The sequence below is a fragment of the Bufo bufo genome, chromosome 5 (assembly GCF_905171765.1).
Source record: "Bufo bufo chromosome 5, aBufBuf1.1, whole genome shotgun sequence".
Lineage (NCBI taxonomy): Eukaryota > Metazoa > Chordata > Amphibia > Anura > Bufonidae > Bufo > Bufo bufo.
Window position 1 is genome coordinate 394430082 of NC_053393.1, and position 16252 is coordinate 394446333.

The 16252-nt window shown below is 48.0% G+C and overlaps 1 protein-coding gene across 1 annotated transcript in view; it reads right to left on the minus strand.

The window, feature by feature from the left end:
* Positions 1-15647, minus strand: part of MBOAT1 (membrane bound O-acyltransferase domain containing 1) — an 84944-nt gene extending 69297 nt beyond the window's left edge. Inside the window, exon 1 of the mRNA XM_040432798.1 lies at positions 15299-15647. Within this exon, the coding sequence (XP_040288732.1) occupies positions 15299-15388 (90 nt within the window). The 5' untranslated portion in view covers positions 15389-15647. The remainder of the gene's footprint in view (positions 1-15298) is intronic.
* Positions 15648-16252: the final 605 nt, after the last annotated feature.

Genomic DNA, 16252 nt, shown 5'->3' on the forward strand with positions numbered 1-16252 from the left:
GTTATTCAGATTCTTGTCATGCAACTGCATTGTTACTGTTTTTCTCCTGGTGGTGGAACAATCTTTTTCTTCTAGTATACTACAAATTACAACCTGTTCTTACATTCCCTAATAGCTCAGTGTGTTATTAGGTTGATTCCCAAGCAAAAGGTCACTGGTTTGAATCCAGGAGCAGCCATGAAGAAGATTTCCACAGAAAAGAGAAACAGCATCATCCAGCTCATTGACAGCGGTATCTCGGCCAAGAAAATTGCCAAACTGCATAATGTGAGTGCCATGACAGTTGGACGAATATGAAATGAAGTCTGTCCATCCATTCCAAAGCCAAAAGGTGGACATCCAGGAAAAATATCAGAATCAACAAGTCAGCTCATCACAAGATCTATAAGTTCTGGCACGACAAACATGGCAGTGGAGGTCGCTCGTATGCTAAGTAATAATGAGATCACAGACGTCCATGCAAGCGCCGTGGCCCAACTGGTGGCCTGAAAAAAGGTGAAGAAGCCTCAACGTCAATATCGTCATAAGAATCGTCAGCTAATGTTTGCAAAAAAAGCACAAAGAGTATAAGATTGGAAACTGGTAATTTGGTGCGATGAGACGAAAGTCAATAGACTGGGCTCTGATGGATGCAAATGGGTCTAGAACAGGCATGCTCAACCTGCGGCCCTCCAGCTGTTGTAAAACTACAACTCCTACAATGCCCTGCTGTAGGCTGTTCGGGCATGCTGGGAGTTGTAGTTTTGCAACAGCTGGAGGGCCGCAGGTTGAGCATGCCTGGTCTAGAAGAAACAAGGGAAAAGGGCTAATGGATTGAGAAATTGAAGGAACTGTCAAGTTCGGTGGAGAAAGCCTGATGATATGGGGTTGTTTCACAGCCAAAGGCATTGGATACTTGACCAGGATCGACGGTGGTCTCAATGCCGAGCTATATGTGAGTGTCCTACAAGACAAGTTACTTTTTACACTCGAGTACTATAGGTATGAAAAGGACGACATAGTGTTCCAGCAGGACAATGACCCGAAGCATACATTGAGATTAATGAAGAAATCGTTTGATGACAATGAAGTAGAGGTGCTGGATTGGCCCCCCACAGTCCCCAGACCTCAACCTAATCAAACACTTGTGGGTAGAGTTGAAAAAAAAGTCGACCATATGCAGCAGCACCAACATTGGGATTGTGTAGAAGAGATCAATCAATGGAGTTACATGACAAGAATCTGCATAACTAATCATATGCTAAATAGTTGCAAGTCCAATTTATGTATGAGATAGCCAAGATGATTGTCTATAAAATTATGCTAGTCTCATGTTTGAAGCTGTAGTGGATGGTGAGATATGGAGCCTGAAAGTTCAAAACATTGTTACCCTTTTGCTCGTCATATAGAAAGAGAGAGAGAGAGAGATGACAATCCTCATACAAGACTTGAAAGACTCTTGGCTAGCTACAAAAAAGTGTTTACAAGCTCTGATACATGCCAAAGGGGGTGCTACTAGGTACTGACCATGCAGGGTGCCCAAACTTTCGCTTCAGGCCCTTTTCCTTTTTTGTTATTTTGAAAATGTAAAAGATGAAAATAAAAAATAGTTTTTACTTAAAATACAAAAGGGAATGTGTCTTTATGTATCTATTAGGGGTGCACCGAAATTTCGGCAGCCGAAAATATCGGCCGAAAATGTACCTAATCCATTTCGGCCGATATTGTTAAATATCGGCCGAAAATATGGGGTGTAGGATTTGTCACCCACCAAGTAGCTGGCCGGCGGCGGGCGGCGGGCGGCGGGCGGCGGGCGGCGGGCGGCGGGCGGCGGGCGGCTTACTTTAAGTCACTGCATCTTTATTTTACCTTACAATCGTGACGCTCCAGTAACAACTCTGCAGGCAGAGCGGACGGCGGCGTAACGTCACTTACTCACGTGACGCGCCTGCTCCGCCTCCTTCATTCATAAAGTGGGCGGAGCCGGTGCGTCATGTGAGTAAGTGACGTTACGCCGCCCTCTGCTCTGCCTGCAGAGTTGTTACTGGAGCGATTGTAAGGTAAAATAAAGAATAAAGATGCAGTGAGTGATGCTGTGAGCAGCAGGGCCGGGGCTGTTATGGAGAGGGGGATCGGTCTATGGCACTGCTATGGGGAGGGGGGGATCTGTGCACTGTTATGGGGAAAGGGATCTGTGCACTGTTATGGGGAAAGGGATCTGTGCACTGTTATGGGGAAAGGGATCTGTGCACTGTTATCCCCTTTCCATACAGCGCCACCCACAGATCCCCCTCTCCATAACAGCGCCACCCACAGATCCCCCTCTCCATAACAGCGCCACCCACAGATCCCCCTCTCCATAACAGAGCCACCCACAGATCCCCCTCTCCATAACAGCGCCACCCACAGATCCCCCTCTCCATAACAGAGCCACCCACAGATCCCCCTCTCCATAACAGCGCCACCCACAGATCCCCCTCTCCATAACAGAGCCACCCACAGATCCCCCTCTCCATAACAGCGCCACCCACAGATCCCCCTCTCCATAACAGCGCCACCCACAGATCCCCCTCTCCATAACAGCGCCACCCACAGATCCCCCTCTCCATAATAGCGCCACCCACAGATCCCCCTCTCCATAACAGAGCCACCCACAGATCCCCCTCTCCATAACAGCGCCACCCACAGATCCCCCTCTCCATAACAGCGCCACCCACAGATATATTTTAATTCACTTTCCTTTTTTTTTTTTATCTATAGCTGAGGCATAGTCCTCTTTCAGTGACTTTACAATGTCAGCGGTTTGGAAATATTTTAAAGTTTCTGTTAAAGACACCAAATTTGCCGTCTGCAGTCTTTGTTCAGCTAAAATTTCAAGAGGGGGTACAGTGCAGAGGCAATTTTCCACAACCGGGTTGATATACCACCTGAAAACACGACATTCAATTCAGCATGAAGAGTACAGAAAAGCAACAATGCTTAAAAGTACCCCAACTACTAGCACACAAACACCTTCTGTCGCCACAGTCTTTGAAAAAATTAAGAAATTTGCAAATGATAGTGCCAAAGCAGAAGGCATTACAGAGAAAATAATGGAATTTATTGCCTTAGATGACCAGCCATTCTCTGTTGTGGAAGACATTGGATTTCGTAAGCTCATAGAACACATTGAGCCTCGTTACACACTGCCAAGCAGACGTTATTTTGCAGAAACCTGTCTACCTGAAATGTTTGACCGTGTTTCAAAACACATTCATAAGGTCTTGACCACAGACATCCCAGCTCTAAGTTTTACCACTGACATTTGGAGCTCAGACGTAAGTCCAACTAGCATGCTCAGCTTAACAGCGCAGTGGATAGACGCCGATTTTAAATTGCAAACAATTTTGCTTCAGGCACAAGAGTTTGTTGGGTCACATACTGCAGCAGCAATATCTGAGGCTTTAGTTAGCATGCTTGAAACTTGGCACATTGACAGGTCTAAAGTGCATCTGATTGTCCGAGATAATGCACGGAACATGGTAAAGGCTATGGAGGACAGTGGCCTCAATAGTATACCGTGCATGGCACACACGCTGCAGCTGGCTGTAAATGAGGGAGTGCTGAGTCAGCGCAGCATATCAGATATAACCGCATCAGGGAGAAAAATTGTGGGTCACTTTAAGCATTCTCCGCTTGCTTATTCCCGATTACAAGCTTTGCAAGTACAGTTTGGAATGCCACCCAAACGACTGCAGCAAGATGTAGCCACTCGCTGGAACAGCACGTACTATATGTTGGAAAGATTACTTGAACAAAAGCGCGTCTTAGCTGCGTACATGGCAGATTACGAACTGCCAGCAACCTTCAGTGCACATCAGTGGATCTTAATTGAAAATATTGTGTCTCTTCTTGCTCCATTTGAACAGTTAACCAAGGAAATAAGCTCAACTAATGCATCTGTTGCTGAAGTTATTCCCTTGATTGCAGCACTGAAGCGTCTGCTAGGAAAAGAGGTGCAAACAGACCATGGCATCAAAACAGCTAAAAGCACTCTATTGGAGGCTGTTAACAAACGCTTTCAAGACACTGAGTCCAACCCCCTGTACTGCATTGCAACAGTACTAGATCCTCGATTTAAAGAACATTACTTCGACATGGAGAAAAAGCAGCGTGCACGGGAAATGATACAGGCACAGTTGGAAGTGATGGAAGCATCTGGTGAGGGAGACTTGCACAGCACAGAACAAAGTGTGCCAGAGAAACGGTCACGACGTACAAGAAGTGATGGGGAGCACACTCCCTCGCTTTCTGACATGTTTGACGAGATTCTACAGGAAAGCAGGACCCCGATCCACAGCAGTGCCACAAGTGCAGCTACAAAACAGCTGGAGATTTACCTTGCTGAACTACCCATCGCCAGAAGCGACAATCCCCTTGACTACTGGCGCATGAACAAAGATCGCCTTCCATTGCTTGCACGGATTGCACGCAGATATTTATCTGCCCCAAGCACCAGCACAGAGAGCGAGAGACTATTCAGTGCAGCATCTCATGTTCTTGATGAGAAGCGGAACCGTCTCTCGTGCGAGAAAGCTGAGCAACTTTTGTTCTTGAAAAGAAACCTGCCTCTTTTACTTAAATAGAAAGCAGTCCAAGTTGTGTTTAGTTATTTTATTTACATTTAAAAAAAATTGTGTAGCCCAGCAAAAATTTGTTCTTGACCTGAGGCTACGTCTGTTTACAGTTTGAGGTTGGTTTTACAACTGTTTCTTGCACTGTTGTTTTGTACAATCACTTGTGTATGAGGAAGCACCATGTTATATGATTTATTAAATTCATGAAAAATAATTATTAATAAAATCATTTAAAAAAAAAGTATTTTAAAAGTATTTTGGCAAAAAGGCAGTTTCGGTTTCGGTTTCGGTTTTCGGTCAAGGGCATCCTGAATTTTCGGTTTCGGTTTCGGACCAGAATTTTCATTTCGGTGCACCCCTAGTATCTTTATGCCTTTTGGAGATCATTTCATCTTCAACTTGCTTAACTATTTACAGTAAAAGTAATTTTGACCAGGGGTGCCCAAACCTTTGCATGACACAACACTGTATAAATTATTTCATGTATTTTACCCTAGGTTAGTAAACCTTTTACGCACCTAAGTCATGTCAAGCTTATTTTATTCCAAGATCTTAGAATTTATGGTATACAGTCCCAATAGCAAAACTTATTATGGGCCCTCCTGCCACATGCAGTTTCCCAGCATGCCGGCATCAAACACCCCCAGGCAACATGGAGAACAAAGTGCTATTCCCCAGATTTCTGACAAATTTAAAAAATTTTATTAAAAAAGTAATAAAAACATTATCTGACTTGTATGTTGGAAAAAGTGTAACAGATGTCTCAAATATGTTGCGCGTTCTGAACACCATATTTATCAATGCCTTTACACTACTTGCATACATACACTTACCAATTTCCTGTTTTCCTTCACACAATGACCCGGATTTATTAGTTTGTCTGAGCCTAAAATCTGTCCAAAAACTGTAGCAATTTGGCACAGTTAGGGGTTCTCCAATTCTTAAAACTTTCTTGAAAAGGAGTAGGAAGGAGTGTGACTAAGATACAATGTTTGGCACCAAAATTGTGAATTCTGGTGTGAAATTCTGTCTCGAAGTAAGCCAACCAAATTTATCATCCAGCCAAAGTCCCCTCGGAGCTCCCCGAATGGTGGCTGTTGGAAAATGCAGTGAATCTGTGTCGTAACAGGGAAAGGAGTTCATCATCAGGCCCCCTCCCCCTGGGTTCCACAGCAGTCACGTGGTCTGCCTCCTTGGTAGGCATGGCCCTAGCTAAAATAAAATACTTGGTATTATTGGCTGTCTAAATGTAGTCTACATACTACAAAGCCAAATATACTTTTCATCTTAACACTGGAGTGACAAAATGTAAAATGTTACAAAAATATTTTTTCCATTGCCGCACAGATTGGTAAAGATGTAATAAATGTTATAATAAAAGCTGCAGTTTAACCAAAAGTCCAATAATTATAGTCTCTTTGGTTGTACAATTCTAGGAGCTGGCAGTGTGTAGCTCTAATTATTCTGAAAAAGGGATCACCTTGTTGGTTTGGGCTACGCTCTAGAAGCTTGGCAGATGCCTACAGATCTCCCTCCAAGAAATACAGAATGATTCTGCTTAGCCCACTCCCTAATAACGACTAGTCATCCTTGTCAATCCTCAGCCTTCCAAATGCTTGGCAGATGGCAAGCCCCATACACGTCCTTCCTCGCTGAAGTGGATGAGGAAAGCAGGTTGGCTGTTTCCTCTTGGTAGTTTGTGGTCAGCAACAGTCAGCAGTACATAACGGTCTATTTAGTTTCTCCCTTATATGAAAAAAAGACATGAAGATGAAGTTCAATTTGATCGACTCATTCACTCATCTTCTTTAAATCTTAACGTGCTATGTAGGTTAACCCTTTAAGCACACAACAATCAGTGGGACTTTTTTTTCCATGACATCATCTGTTAAAAGCACATTAACACATAGCAATTCGGGACTACAGCTGGCCAGGCACATTAGATTACTGCAAGCTCAACCCACCAATTTCAGCGGTACTGGACGTGTACCACGTGATTCTTTCTTGACAGCAGAAGTTGGGGAAGAGAATGCCTGGTCAATGGCGTTTCAACAAATCCAAACCTTTGGTCTAAGACATAACCTGCCGCCAGTGGTGTCAGGCATCGGCTTATACCCCTCCCCCCATTCAAAAGTAAAAGAGCCTTCACACTTTGACAGAAACTGACCAGGCGCAGATAAATGGCCACTATGGGGAATAGCTGGGTTCTGTTCACTAGGAAGGGATTGTGCCTATGATTTTTATTCCCACCAAAATCAATCTCTCTCAAATACGTTAAATCTCTAGTGACCATGAATTGTTGATGGCTCTGTTTCATATCTGGAGTACAGAGGCTGAAATATGAAAAATGTCCAAAAACTGGAGGAGCCAACTGTATGTATACTAAGCAGCACCCTATTGAATACCCATCAACACCTGTTTTGACTCCTAAATGTGGGAAGCATGGTTACACTCCATTCACTGCTATGGGACTGCCGAAAATAGCCGAGGGTGGCCGTGCATGTGCGGCGTGCTCTCCTCCACTTTGAGGATCTTGTTCTTGAGATAGGAATGGTTCTAAGACAAGGGACCAGCAGCTCTCCTAGCAATATCCCATCAATATCCCAGATGGGAATTTTACAACCGTTACGGTACAAAAACATAAGCAGTCAACACCTTAGCCGTCTTCCATTTTTCTCCTCTTGCTCCTCACTGACTCGTCTCAGCACTCGCAGTTATGATGACGGTGCTCACTTTAGAAATTATAAAACTGATCTTGGTCTGCCAAGACCCTCCTGGCCTGCCAGCAGACCACCTCAACGAGAATGTGATCCCATGATTTAGTAGAAGCACTGCGGCTCAGTTTAAATGGTGACTTCCTGATGGCTGCAGGTCTGGCATATCCAACCCCTGGCGATCAACTGTTATAACCATGTATTATGGCTATACATTACATTCTAGCCATTCAAATGGCTGTCCATGTAATGAATGGATTCCCCAGGCCCACCTGAATACTTAAAAATGGTTCATAACAGAGTAACCCCCTGCTACGACATCTAAATGCCCTGGAGGGGTTGTCATTGTGAGACACCCCCTTTAAATAGGTAGAAATAGAAAAGAAAAAGCAGCAAAAAAGTTGTGTCTACTCTCACTGCTCGTATTGAGGATCCTAGCACACATAGCTATTTTATCAAGCATGAGTCTCAATTAGCAGGTAACATTAGGCTGTCCTCTCCTTGACTTACGAAACCTGTTCTCCAAGTACAGAATAAGAATCCACCTTATCAACAAAAAGGACGACATTCCAGACAACTAAACTTTTGACAAAAACAGATGGGGGCTCCTCAAACACACACTCGTATATTTGTATGCAACCATGGTGAGGACCAACTTAGCAGCAGCTTAGGGGTTGTCCAGGATTGGAAAAACATGGCCGCTTTCTTCCACAAACAGCCCCACACCAGTCCATAGGTTGCGTTTGGTACTGCATCTCAGCGCCATTGACGTGAATGGGGCTGAGCTGCAAAACCAAATACAACCTATGGACTGGTGTAGGGCTGTTTCTGGAAGAAAGCGGCCATGTTTTTCTAAGCGTGAACAACCCCTTTAAGGTACTTCATGAGAAAAAGGTGGCATCAGTAGTTTCCCTTACTCTGTTGCACTGATAATTGAGCCAGAGGATTAACATTCAATTTCAACTTATGCAGATAGGAAGGTTTTTATGGTCATACAAATTATAGCGCATTTCACAGAAAAAATTTATTATGAAAGCTCTACACCAGATTTGTAACGTATAAAAGTCGCACATTTTGGTGCAAGTCACGTATGGCACCAAGATTTGCGACTCTTCTCACTACTTTTGTAAGAAGTAGGTAAGCCATAAAGATGGGTGGTCATGGACCAGACATTTGCAGCCTGACATATTTCCCAATATGAGGACCAGAAAACCACCACTCAATACACCAAAAATGTACGCCACCTCCTTGCTAGAGCGCATTATGCGACAATTTTTACATTGACTGGCGTAAAAAAGGTTGTCAGGTTTCAAGAGGAAACTGTACAACTCAGGGCATGGACCTGTAATAAAGAATAGATGATTAGTTACCTGGCAGATCCTGCACTGGTGCCCTGGGCCAGGCTCTGTTTTCTCAGCAGAAGTGGTGAGGTGACAACTTCTGACCACTCCAGCCAATCAGTGGCCTGTGTTGTTACTTGTGCATGAACATCAAGTGGACAGTGACTGGCTGCAGCATCATGGGGAAGATGAATAGCACCCGACTGCAGCAGGCCCACCATGGGCATTCTAAGACCTCATGCACCCGAATATGTATTTTGCGGCCCGCAATTTGTGGATCCAGAAAATACAGATACTGTCCGTGCCGCATCCGCATTTTTTGCGGACCCATTGACTTCAGTGGGTCCGTGGTCTGCATTTTGCAAACAAGTATAGGACATGTTCTATCTTTCTGCAGAACTGAAATACGGATTAGGAAGGCACATGGATCATCCTTGTTAGTGTTGAGCAAACTTGTGGTTTCAAGTTGGGCGTACAAGGTTCGAGAATTCGGTTATGGAATCCGCTACCACGGAGTATAACTTATGGTCCGTGGTAGCGGAATCCATAACGGAATTCTTAGATAACCCGAACCTTGTACGCCCAACTTGAAACCGCAAGTTCACTCAACACTAGTCTTTGTGCTTTCCACATCAGTAAGTCCATTCTGCAAAAAGATAGAACATATTTGCAAAGCGTGGACCATGGACCCATTGAAGTCAATGGGTCCACCAAAAAAATGAAGACTCCACACGGACCACAACCATTGTTTGCGGATCTGGATACGGTTGAGTCCAAAAGGTAAGAAAGGTTTTGCACCCTGCGCAATTTTATTAAATTTTGGAGACCCTCTTTAAAACTTTTGCACAAGATTTTCTTATAAAAATTATTTTCTTTTCTTAATGGGTATCATTTTGTTTAAGGGCACAGCTCCAGTCCGGCCACCATTTACTCCAGGTAAAGGTACGTCCCCATTGCAGGAATGCACCAAGTTTGGTACAGTTAGACCCATTTGTTGGAAGGCACTGCACTGAGTAACTGGCTTTCTCCATTGAGTGTCCACTATGTTAACCCTATAGAGGTACTTTCACATGTGCCGCACCAGTACTGCTGTAGCAGGAATCCATAAAGTGGCCGGTAGTGGTTTACTAAGTTAAAGAAAATGTTCTTACGACTGCTTATATGGAACAGACTTGCTGTGGCGCAATTTCTTTACATGCAGGTTTCTAATGCGGCATCCTCTTCACTCAAGGCTATGGAGAAAAGAGCCTCAGAGACAGAAGAAGCGTACAGTGCCATGCTGAAGGGAAATACGGTCAGGCTGGAGTGCAACTAAGATCTATACACAGCGTGAGAAGCTCTCAGACTGTATACAGAACGCCTTTCCTCTACATTCCTTGAGTCAGTGCTGGCCAGGTGTGGGGTAAGAAAGGTTCCTCTCTATTTCTAGGGCTAGGTGGTGCCAGCGTGGCACAGGCACCCACTGCTACAGGCAGAGGACTGAATGCAGATCTCACTACACAGGCTGCTCACTACTGAGCTTCTGAACATCTGCAGTAAAATAAATATTTCTAGCAACGAAAATCTCCATAAGGAGAAATTTACAGGAGAATTTAATAACAAATACCAGTTTATGTTTTCTCAAAAAAGGAACTAAACTTCTCTGAACTTTGGAAGCAAAAGAAGGAAGCGTGTTCATAATATAGTGCTGACCGCACCCCTCCTTACCGACTGCTCCCCTCACCTCACCCCCTCCTTACTGACTGCTGCCCTCACCTCACCCCCTCCTTACCGACTGCTCCCCTCACCTCACCCCCTCCTTACTGACTGCTGCCCTCACCTCACCCCCTCCTTACCGACTGCTGCCCTCACCTCACCCCCTCCTTACCGACTGCGCCCTCACCTCACCCCCTCCTTACCGACTGCTCCCCTCACCTCACCCCCTCCTTACCGACTGCTCCCCTCACCTCACCCCCTCCTTACCGACTGCTCCCCTCACCTCACCCCCTCCTTACTGACTGCTGCCCTCACCTCACCCCCTCCTTACCGACTGCTCCCCTCACCTCACCCCCTCCTTACTGACTGCTGCCCTCACCTCACCCCCTCCTTACTGACTGCTCCCCTCACCTCACCCCCTCCTTACTGACTGCTGCCCTCACCTCACCCCCTCCTTACCGACTGCTGCCCTCACCTCACCCCCTCCTTACCGACTGCTCCCCTCACCTCACCCCCTCCTTACCGACTGCTCCCGTCACCTCACCCCCTCCTTACCGACTGCTGCCCTCACCTCACCCCCTCCTTACCGACTGCTGCCCTCACCTCACCCCCTCCTTACTGACTGCTGCCCTCACCTCACCCCCTCCTTACTGACTGCTGCCCTCACCTCAACCCCTCCTTACCGACTGCTGCCCTCACCTCACCCCCTCCTTACCGACTGCGCCCTCACCTCACCCCCTCCTTACTGACTGCTCCCCTCACCTCACCCCCTCCTTACCGACTGCTGCCCTCACCTGACCCCCTCCTTACCGACTGCGCCCTCACCTCACCCCCTCCTTACTGACTGCTCCCCTCACCTCACCCCCTCCTTACCGACTGCGCCCTCACCTCACCCCCTCCTTACTGACTGCTCCCCTCACCTCACCCCCTGCTTACCGACTGCTCCCCTCACCTCACCCCCTCCTTACCGACTGCTGCCCTCACCTCACCCCCTCCTTACCGACTGCTCCCCTCACCCCCTCCTTACCGACTGCTCCCCTCACCTCACCCCCTCCTTACCGACGGTTGCCCTCACCTCACCCCCTCCTTACTGACTGCTCCCCTCACCTCACCCCCTCCTTACCGACTGCTGCCCTCACTTCACCCCCTCCTTACCGACTGCTGCCCTCACCTCACCCCCTCCTTACTGACTGCTGCCCTCACCTCAACCCCTCCTTACCGACTGCTGCCCTCACCTCACCCCCTCCTTACTGACTGCTGCCCTCACCTCAACCCCTCCTTACCGACTGCTGCCCTCACCTCACCCTTTCCTTACCGACTGCTGCCCTCACCTCACCCCCTCCTTACTGACTGCTGCCCTCACCTCACCCTCTCCTTACTGACTGCTGCCCTCACCTCACCCCCTCCTTACTGACTGCTGCCCTCACCTCACCCCCTCCTTACTGACTGCTCCCCTCACCTCACCCCCTCCTTACTGACTGCTCCCCTCACCTCACCCCCTCCTTACCGACTGCTGCCCTCACCTCCCCCCCCCCCCTTACCGACTGCTCCCCTCACCTCACCCCCTCCTTACCGACGGTTGCCCTCACCTCACCCCCTCCTTACTGACTGCTCCCCTCACCTCACCCCCTCCTTACCGACTGCTGCCCTCACTTCACCCCCTCCTTACCGACTGCTGCCCTCACCTCACCCCCTCCTTACTGACTGCTGCCCTCACCTCAACCCCTCCTTACCGACTGCTGCCCTCACCTCACCCCCTCCTTACTGACTGCTGCCCTCACCTCAACCCCTCCTTACCGACTGCTGCCCTCACCTCACCCTTTCCTTACCGACTGCTGCCCTCACCTCACCCCCTCCTTACTGACTGCTGCCCTCACCTCACCCTCTCCTTACTGACTGCTGCCCTCACCTCACCCCCTCCTTACTGACTGCTGCCCTCACCTCACCCCCTCCTTACTGACTGCTCCCCTCACCTCACCCCCTCCTTACTGACTGCTCCCCTCACCTCACCCCCTCCTTACCGACTGCTGCCCTCACCTCACCCCCCCCCCTTACTGACTGCTGCCATACTCATGAGTGACAGTCATATGTCATCTAGATGTATGCAGCAATATAAAGGGTTTTTTCCTGACCAGAATACTGATCTCCTTAAGGCCTCATGCACACGGCCATCATGCGGCCGTTCCGTGCATTGGGGACCGCGATTTGCGGTCCCCAATGCATGGGCAACGTCCGTGCGCCGGCCGGGACAGATCGAGACCCATTCAAGTGATCCGTCCACACTGCAAAAAAATAGAACATGTATTTTTTTGTGGTGTGGAGGCACGGACAGAAACACCACGGAAGCACTACGTAGTGCTTCCGTGGGGTTCCGTGCCTCCGTTCCGCACCGCAGCTCCAGATTGCGGACTCATTCAAGTGAATGGGTCCGCATCTGTGCTGCAGGGAGCACACGGGCGGTGCCCACATATTGCAAACCCGCTGTTTGCGGGCCACAATACGGCCATGGCTGGGCAATGGCCGTGTGCATGAGGCCATCAATATCTGACCAGTGATCAACTGTTGGAAGGCACGGTAGCGCTCCAGCAATTCTTCGGCCTGTGATGTCATTTCCATCCGTCACATGGGAGTGATTGGCAATATCAAGCCCAATCGCTATACAGTATACCGAGCGGTGCTTGTCCGAGGTCTGTTTCACACTTGCATTCTAGTATTCTGGTTTTGAGATCCGGCAGAGAACCTCATAACTGAGCCAAAACGGTTCCCTATTGTCCCCATTCTTTGTCAATGGGGACACAACTGATCAGGATGCATTCTCTTTTGTTTTGTTGCTGCGTTTTTGTGTCTAGTCTGCGAAACGGAACAAACCAGATTCGACAGCAAAATGTCGGATCCATCACCCATTGACCTACAATGACTTTAGTGCCAGATCCGGTTTGTTCCGTATCAATGTAACACAACAGCATCCTAACGGAACCGATGCATCCGGATGTGTTAACATCCTCTGCTGGATCTCAAAATCGGGCACCAAAACGCAAGTGTGAAACAGGCCTTAGTCATCAATATGATTTCCCAGATCTAACATGATGGTGAGCAGCACTGGGGACGGTGATACTACTAGTGTCATAGCTACAACATATTCTGTAGCGCTGGACGCAGATTGTCACCTTTTACTTTAGTCCCTGTCCTCAATATGATTTTCCTCTGAAGGAAACCTCTCAGTATGTCCATAGGGTCTGAGAAGAGACTGGTATAGCTGGAAAAAAAACAACAACTTAGGGCTCACGCACACGGCTGTAGCCATTTTTACGGTCCGCAAATTGCGGATCTGCAAAACACGGACACCAGCAAAATGCGGAACGGAATATCCTGCCCATGACAGAACAGTCCTAACCTTGTCCATAATGTGCACATGAATAGGACATGTTCTATTTTTTTTTTGTGCGGCCACAGAACAGACACACGGATGCGGACAGCACGCGGTGCGCTGTCCACATCCTTTGCGGCCTCATTGAAGTGAATGAGTCCACATCCAACCCACAAAAAAATGCGGATCAGATACGGCTCAAAAATATAGACAACATATAACTTCCATGCAGATATTGCCTTTGGTCAGATTTGAACCCAGGACCAAGAGACAACAGTTCTCCTCGGGCTTCAATGGTCTGTTTTGGCCTACAAAAGTAGGATGCGGTTTATAATGTTTTCTTTTTTTTTTTTCCTAATTGATTCTAATGGGTAAAAAGAGACAAGTTCACAACTGTAGTTATCCACAGAGGAACTGTTGGGCAGCATTCACACTGCACTTCACGTAGCTGCGACTGTGCTTTCTTAGTGGGGAGTTCACATAGATAACACTGGGAACCATGACGGGTATCTGCCTATGTATGGTTTAGCTTCATTCAACAGGTCGAAACCACGGATGCGTCCACAGCATTCAATGTGAACAAAGGAGGTTTTGGCTGCGGAATACAAGGCAGCAGATCTTCCGTTTTCAAAATCTGCTGTGTGAACCGGCACTTACAATCCGCTGTGTGAACCGGCACTTACAACCCGCTGTGTGAACCGGCACTTACAACCCGCTGTGTGAACCGGCACTTACAATCCCCTGTGTGAACCGGCACTTACAACCCGCTGTGTGAACCGGCACTTACAATCCGCTGTGTGAACCGGCACTTACAACCCGCTGTGTGAACCGGCACTTACAACCCGCTGTGTGAACCGGCACTTACAATCCGCTGTGTAAACCGGCACTTACAATCCCCTGTGTGAACCGGCACTTACAATCCCCTGTGTGAACCGGCACTTACAACCCGCTGTGTGAACCGGCACTTACAACCCGCTGTGTGAACCGGCACTTACAACCCGCTGTGTGAACAGACACTTACAATCCGCTGTGTGAACCGGCACTTACAACCCGCTGTGTGAACCGGCACTTACAACCCGCTGTGTGAACCGGCACTTACAACCCGCTGTGTGAACCGGCACTTACAACCCGCTGTGTGAACCGGCACTTACAACCCGCTGTGTGAACCGGCACTTACAACCCGCTGTGTGAACCGGCACTTAAAGGGCTATCTATAGAAAAATTGATGTCAGAAAGGATAAAATATAATAAAATTCTCCATATCATTTTCTTTCCGCAGCTCACTCAGCTCTACTTTTTAGGTACCCCGCCGGCATGGCGGCATGGTGTCTGTAGTGACATCACCACGGCGGGCACATGGCTGGCAGTGAGTGGCAGCAGTGAGTGGCACTGGAGCATACAGGTAAAGATATTGAGAAATTACTTTTGCATCTTACTGCTTCCCATCAGTTTTATATATATATGGAAAAGCTGGAGACTTGTGTCCAGGAAAGACAGCAGAAATACCATCCATACTACATGTCACTGGTGAGTGAAGAAGAAGAGGCCAGGAGTAGCAGAGCGCAGTCAGTAACAAGCTCCTCTCACCTGCTCCAGGGGCATGTGCAGGGCATCGCTGAGCGGCTGCAGGACGGTGGAGCCTGTGGTCCGGGAATACCTGTTGCCAGGAGTCTCCATCACTGCCTCAATGAGACAGGAGAGCGGGCACCCGGGACATGTGTACACATCACACACCCAGGAAACCAAACAGCCCGTATCTGTGGCAGCGGCGAGGCCCCGCCCACCCGCCGTGGACCAATCGCAAGTAGCTCGTGCGGCCCGGGTGGGGCAGCTCACACCCGGCGCCCTCCGACCTCTCCCCGGGGCTTGCTAAACCGGGTGAGTGAGTCATTCCGCAAATGATGACGGGATTGTGTGGTGAGGACGGGTGTGTGACTGGGGCTGCGAGCATCCTCTGCAGTAACGTCCGTCACCCCCCGATGTATTAGAGGCCCCCAGAAGTGACGTCCCTCCGGTGCCCCATTATAGTAATACCTGGCCCAGTTACCCTGATGAATGGTGCACTTTCTGCTTTCCTCAGCAGCAGGCGCCATCTCAACCTTTAATGGCTTATTGCCATGCCTCCCAAGTGTCCCTCTTTTTGACCCAAGTTCCTCTTTTCTTTTTGACCTGGAAAATAGATGTGCATTGTTAAATACACTAAATTGTTTTTTTTTACTAAACTATCTGTATGGTTTCTACCTATATATTAGACCTCAACTCATTATTTGGTGCAGTTTGGACATTAAAATTGATAATCAGATTATTTATATGCTAATATTTAAAGCAATATTGAAGTGCAAGAAGAAAACTGTTCCAGGGGCTGCACATGCTGTAAGAAAAGAAAAAAATGATGTGACAGTTCACAGCATCGCGCCTGCGCCGTTCACCTCTGTGTTCGGCGCAGTGAGTGAATGATGCGCTCCTGGTGCCAGATTCCTCACTGCGCCTGCGCGGGATTTCGTCAGCGATGCTGCGTGAACCGTCACATCAATCAAGAGG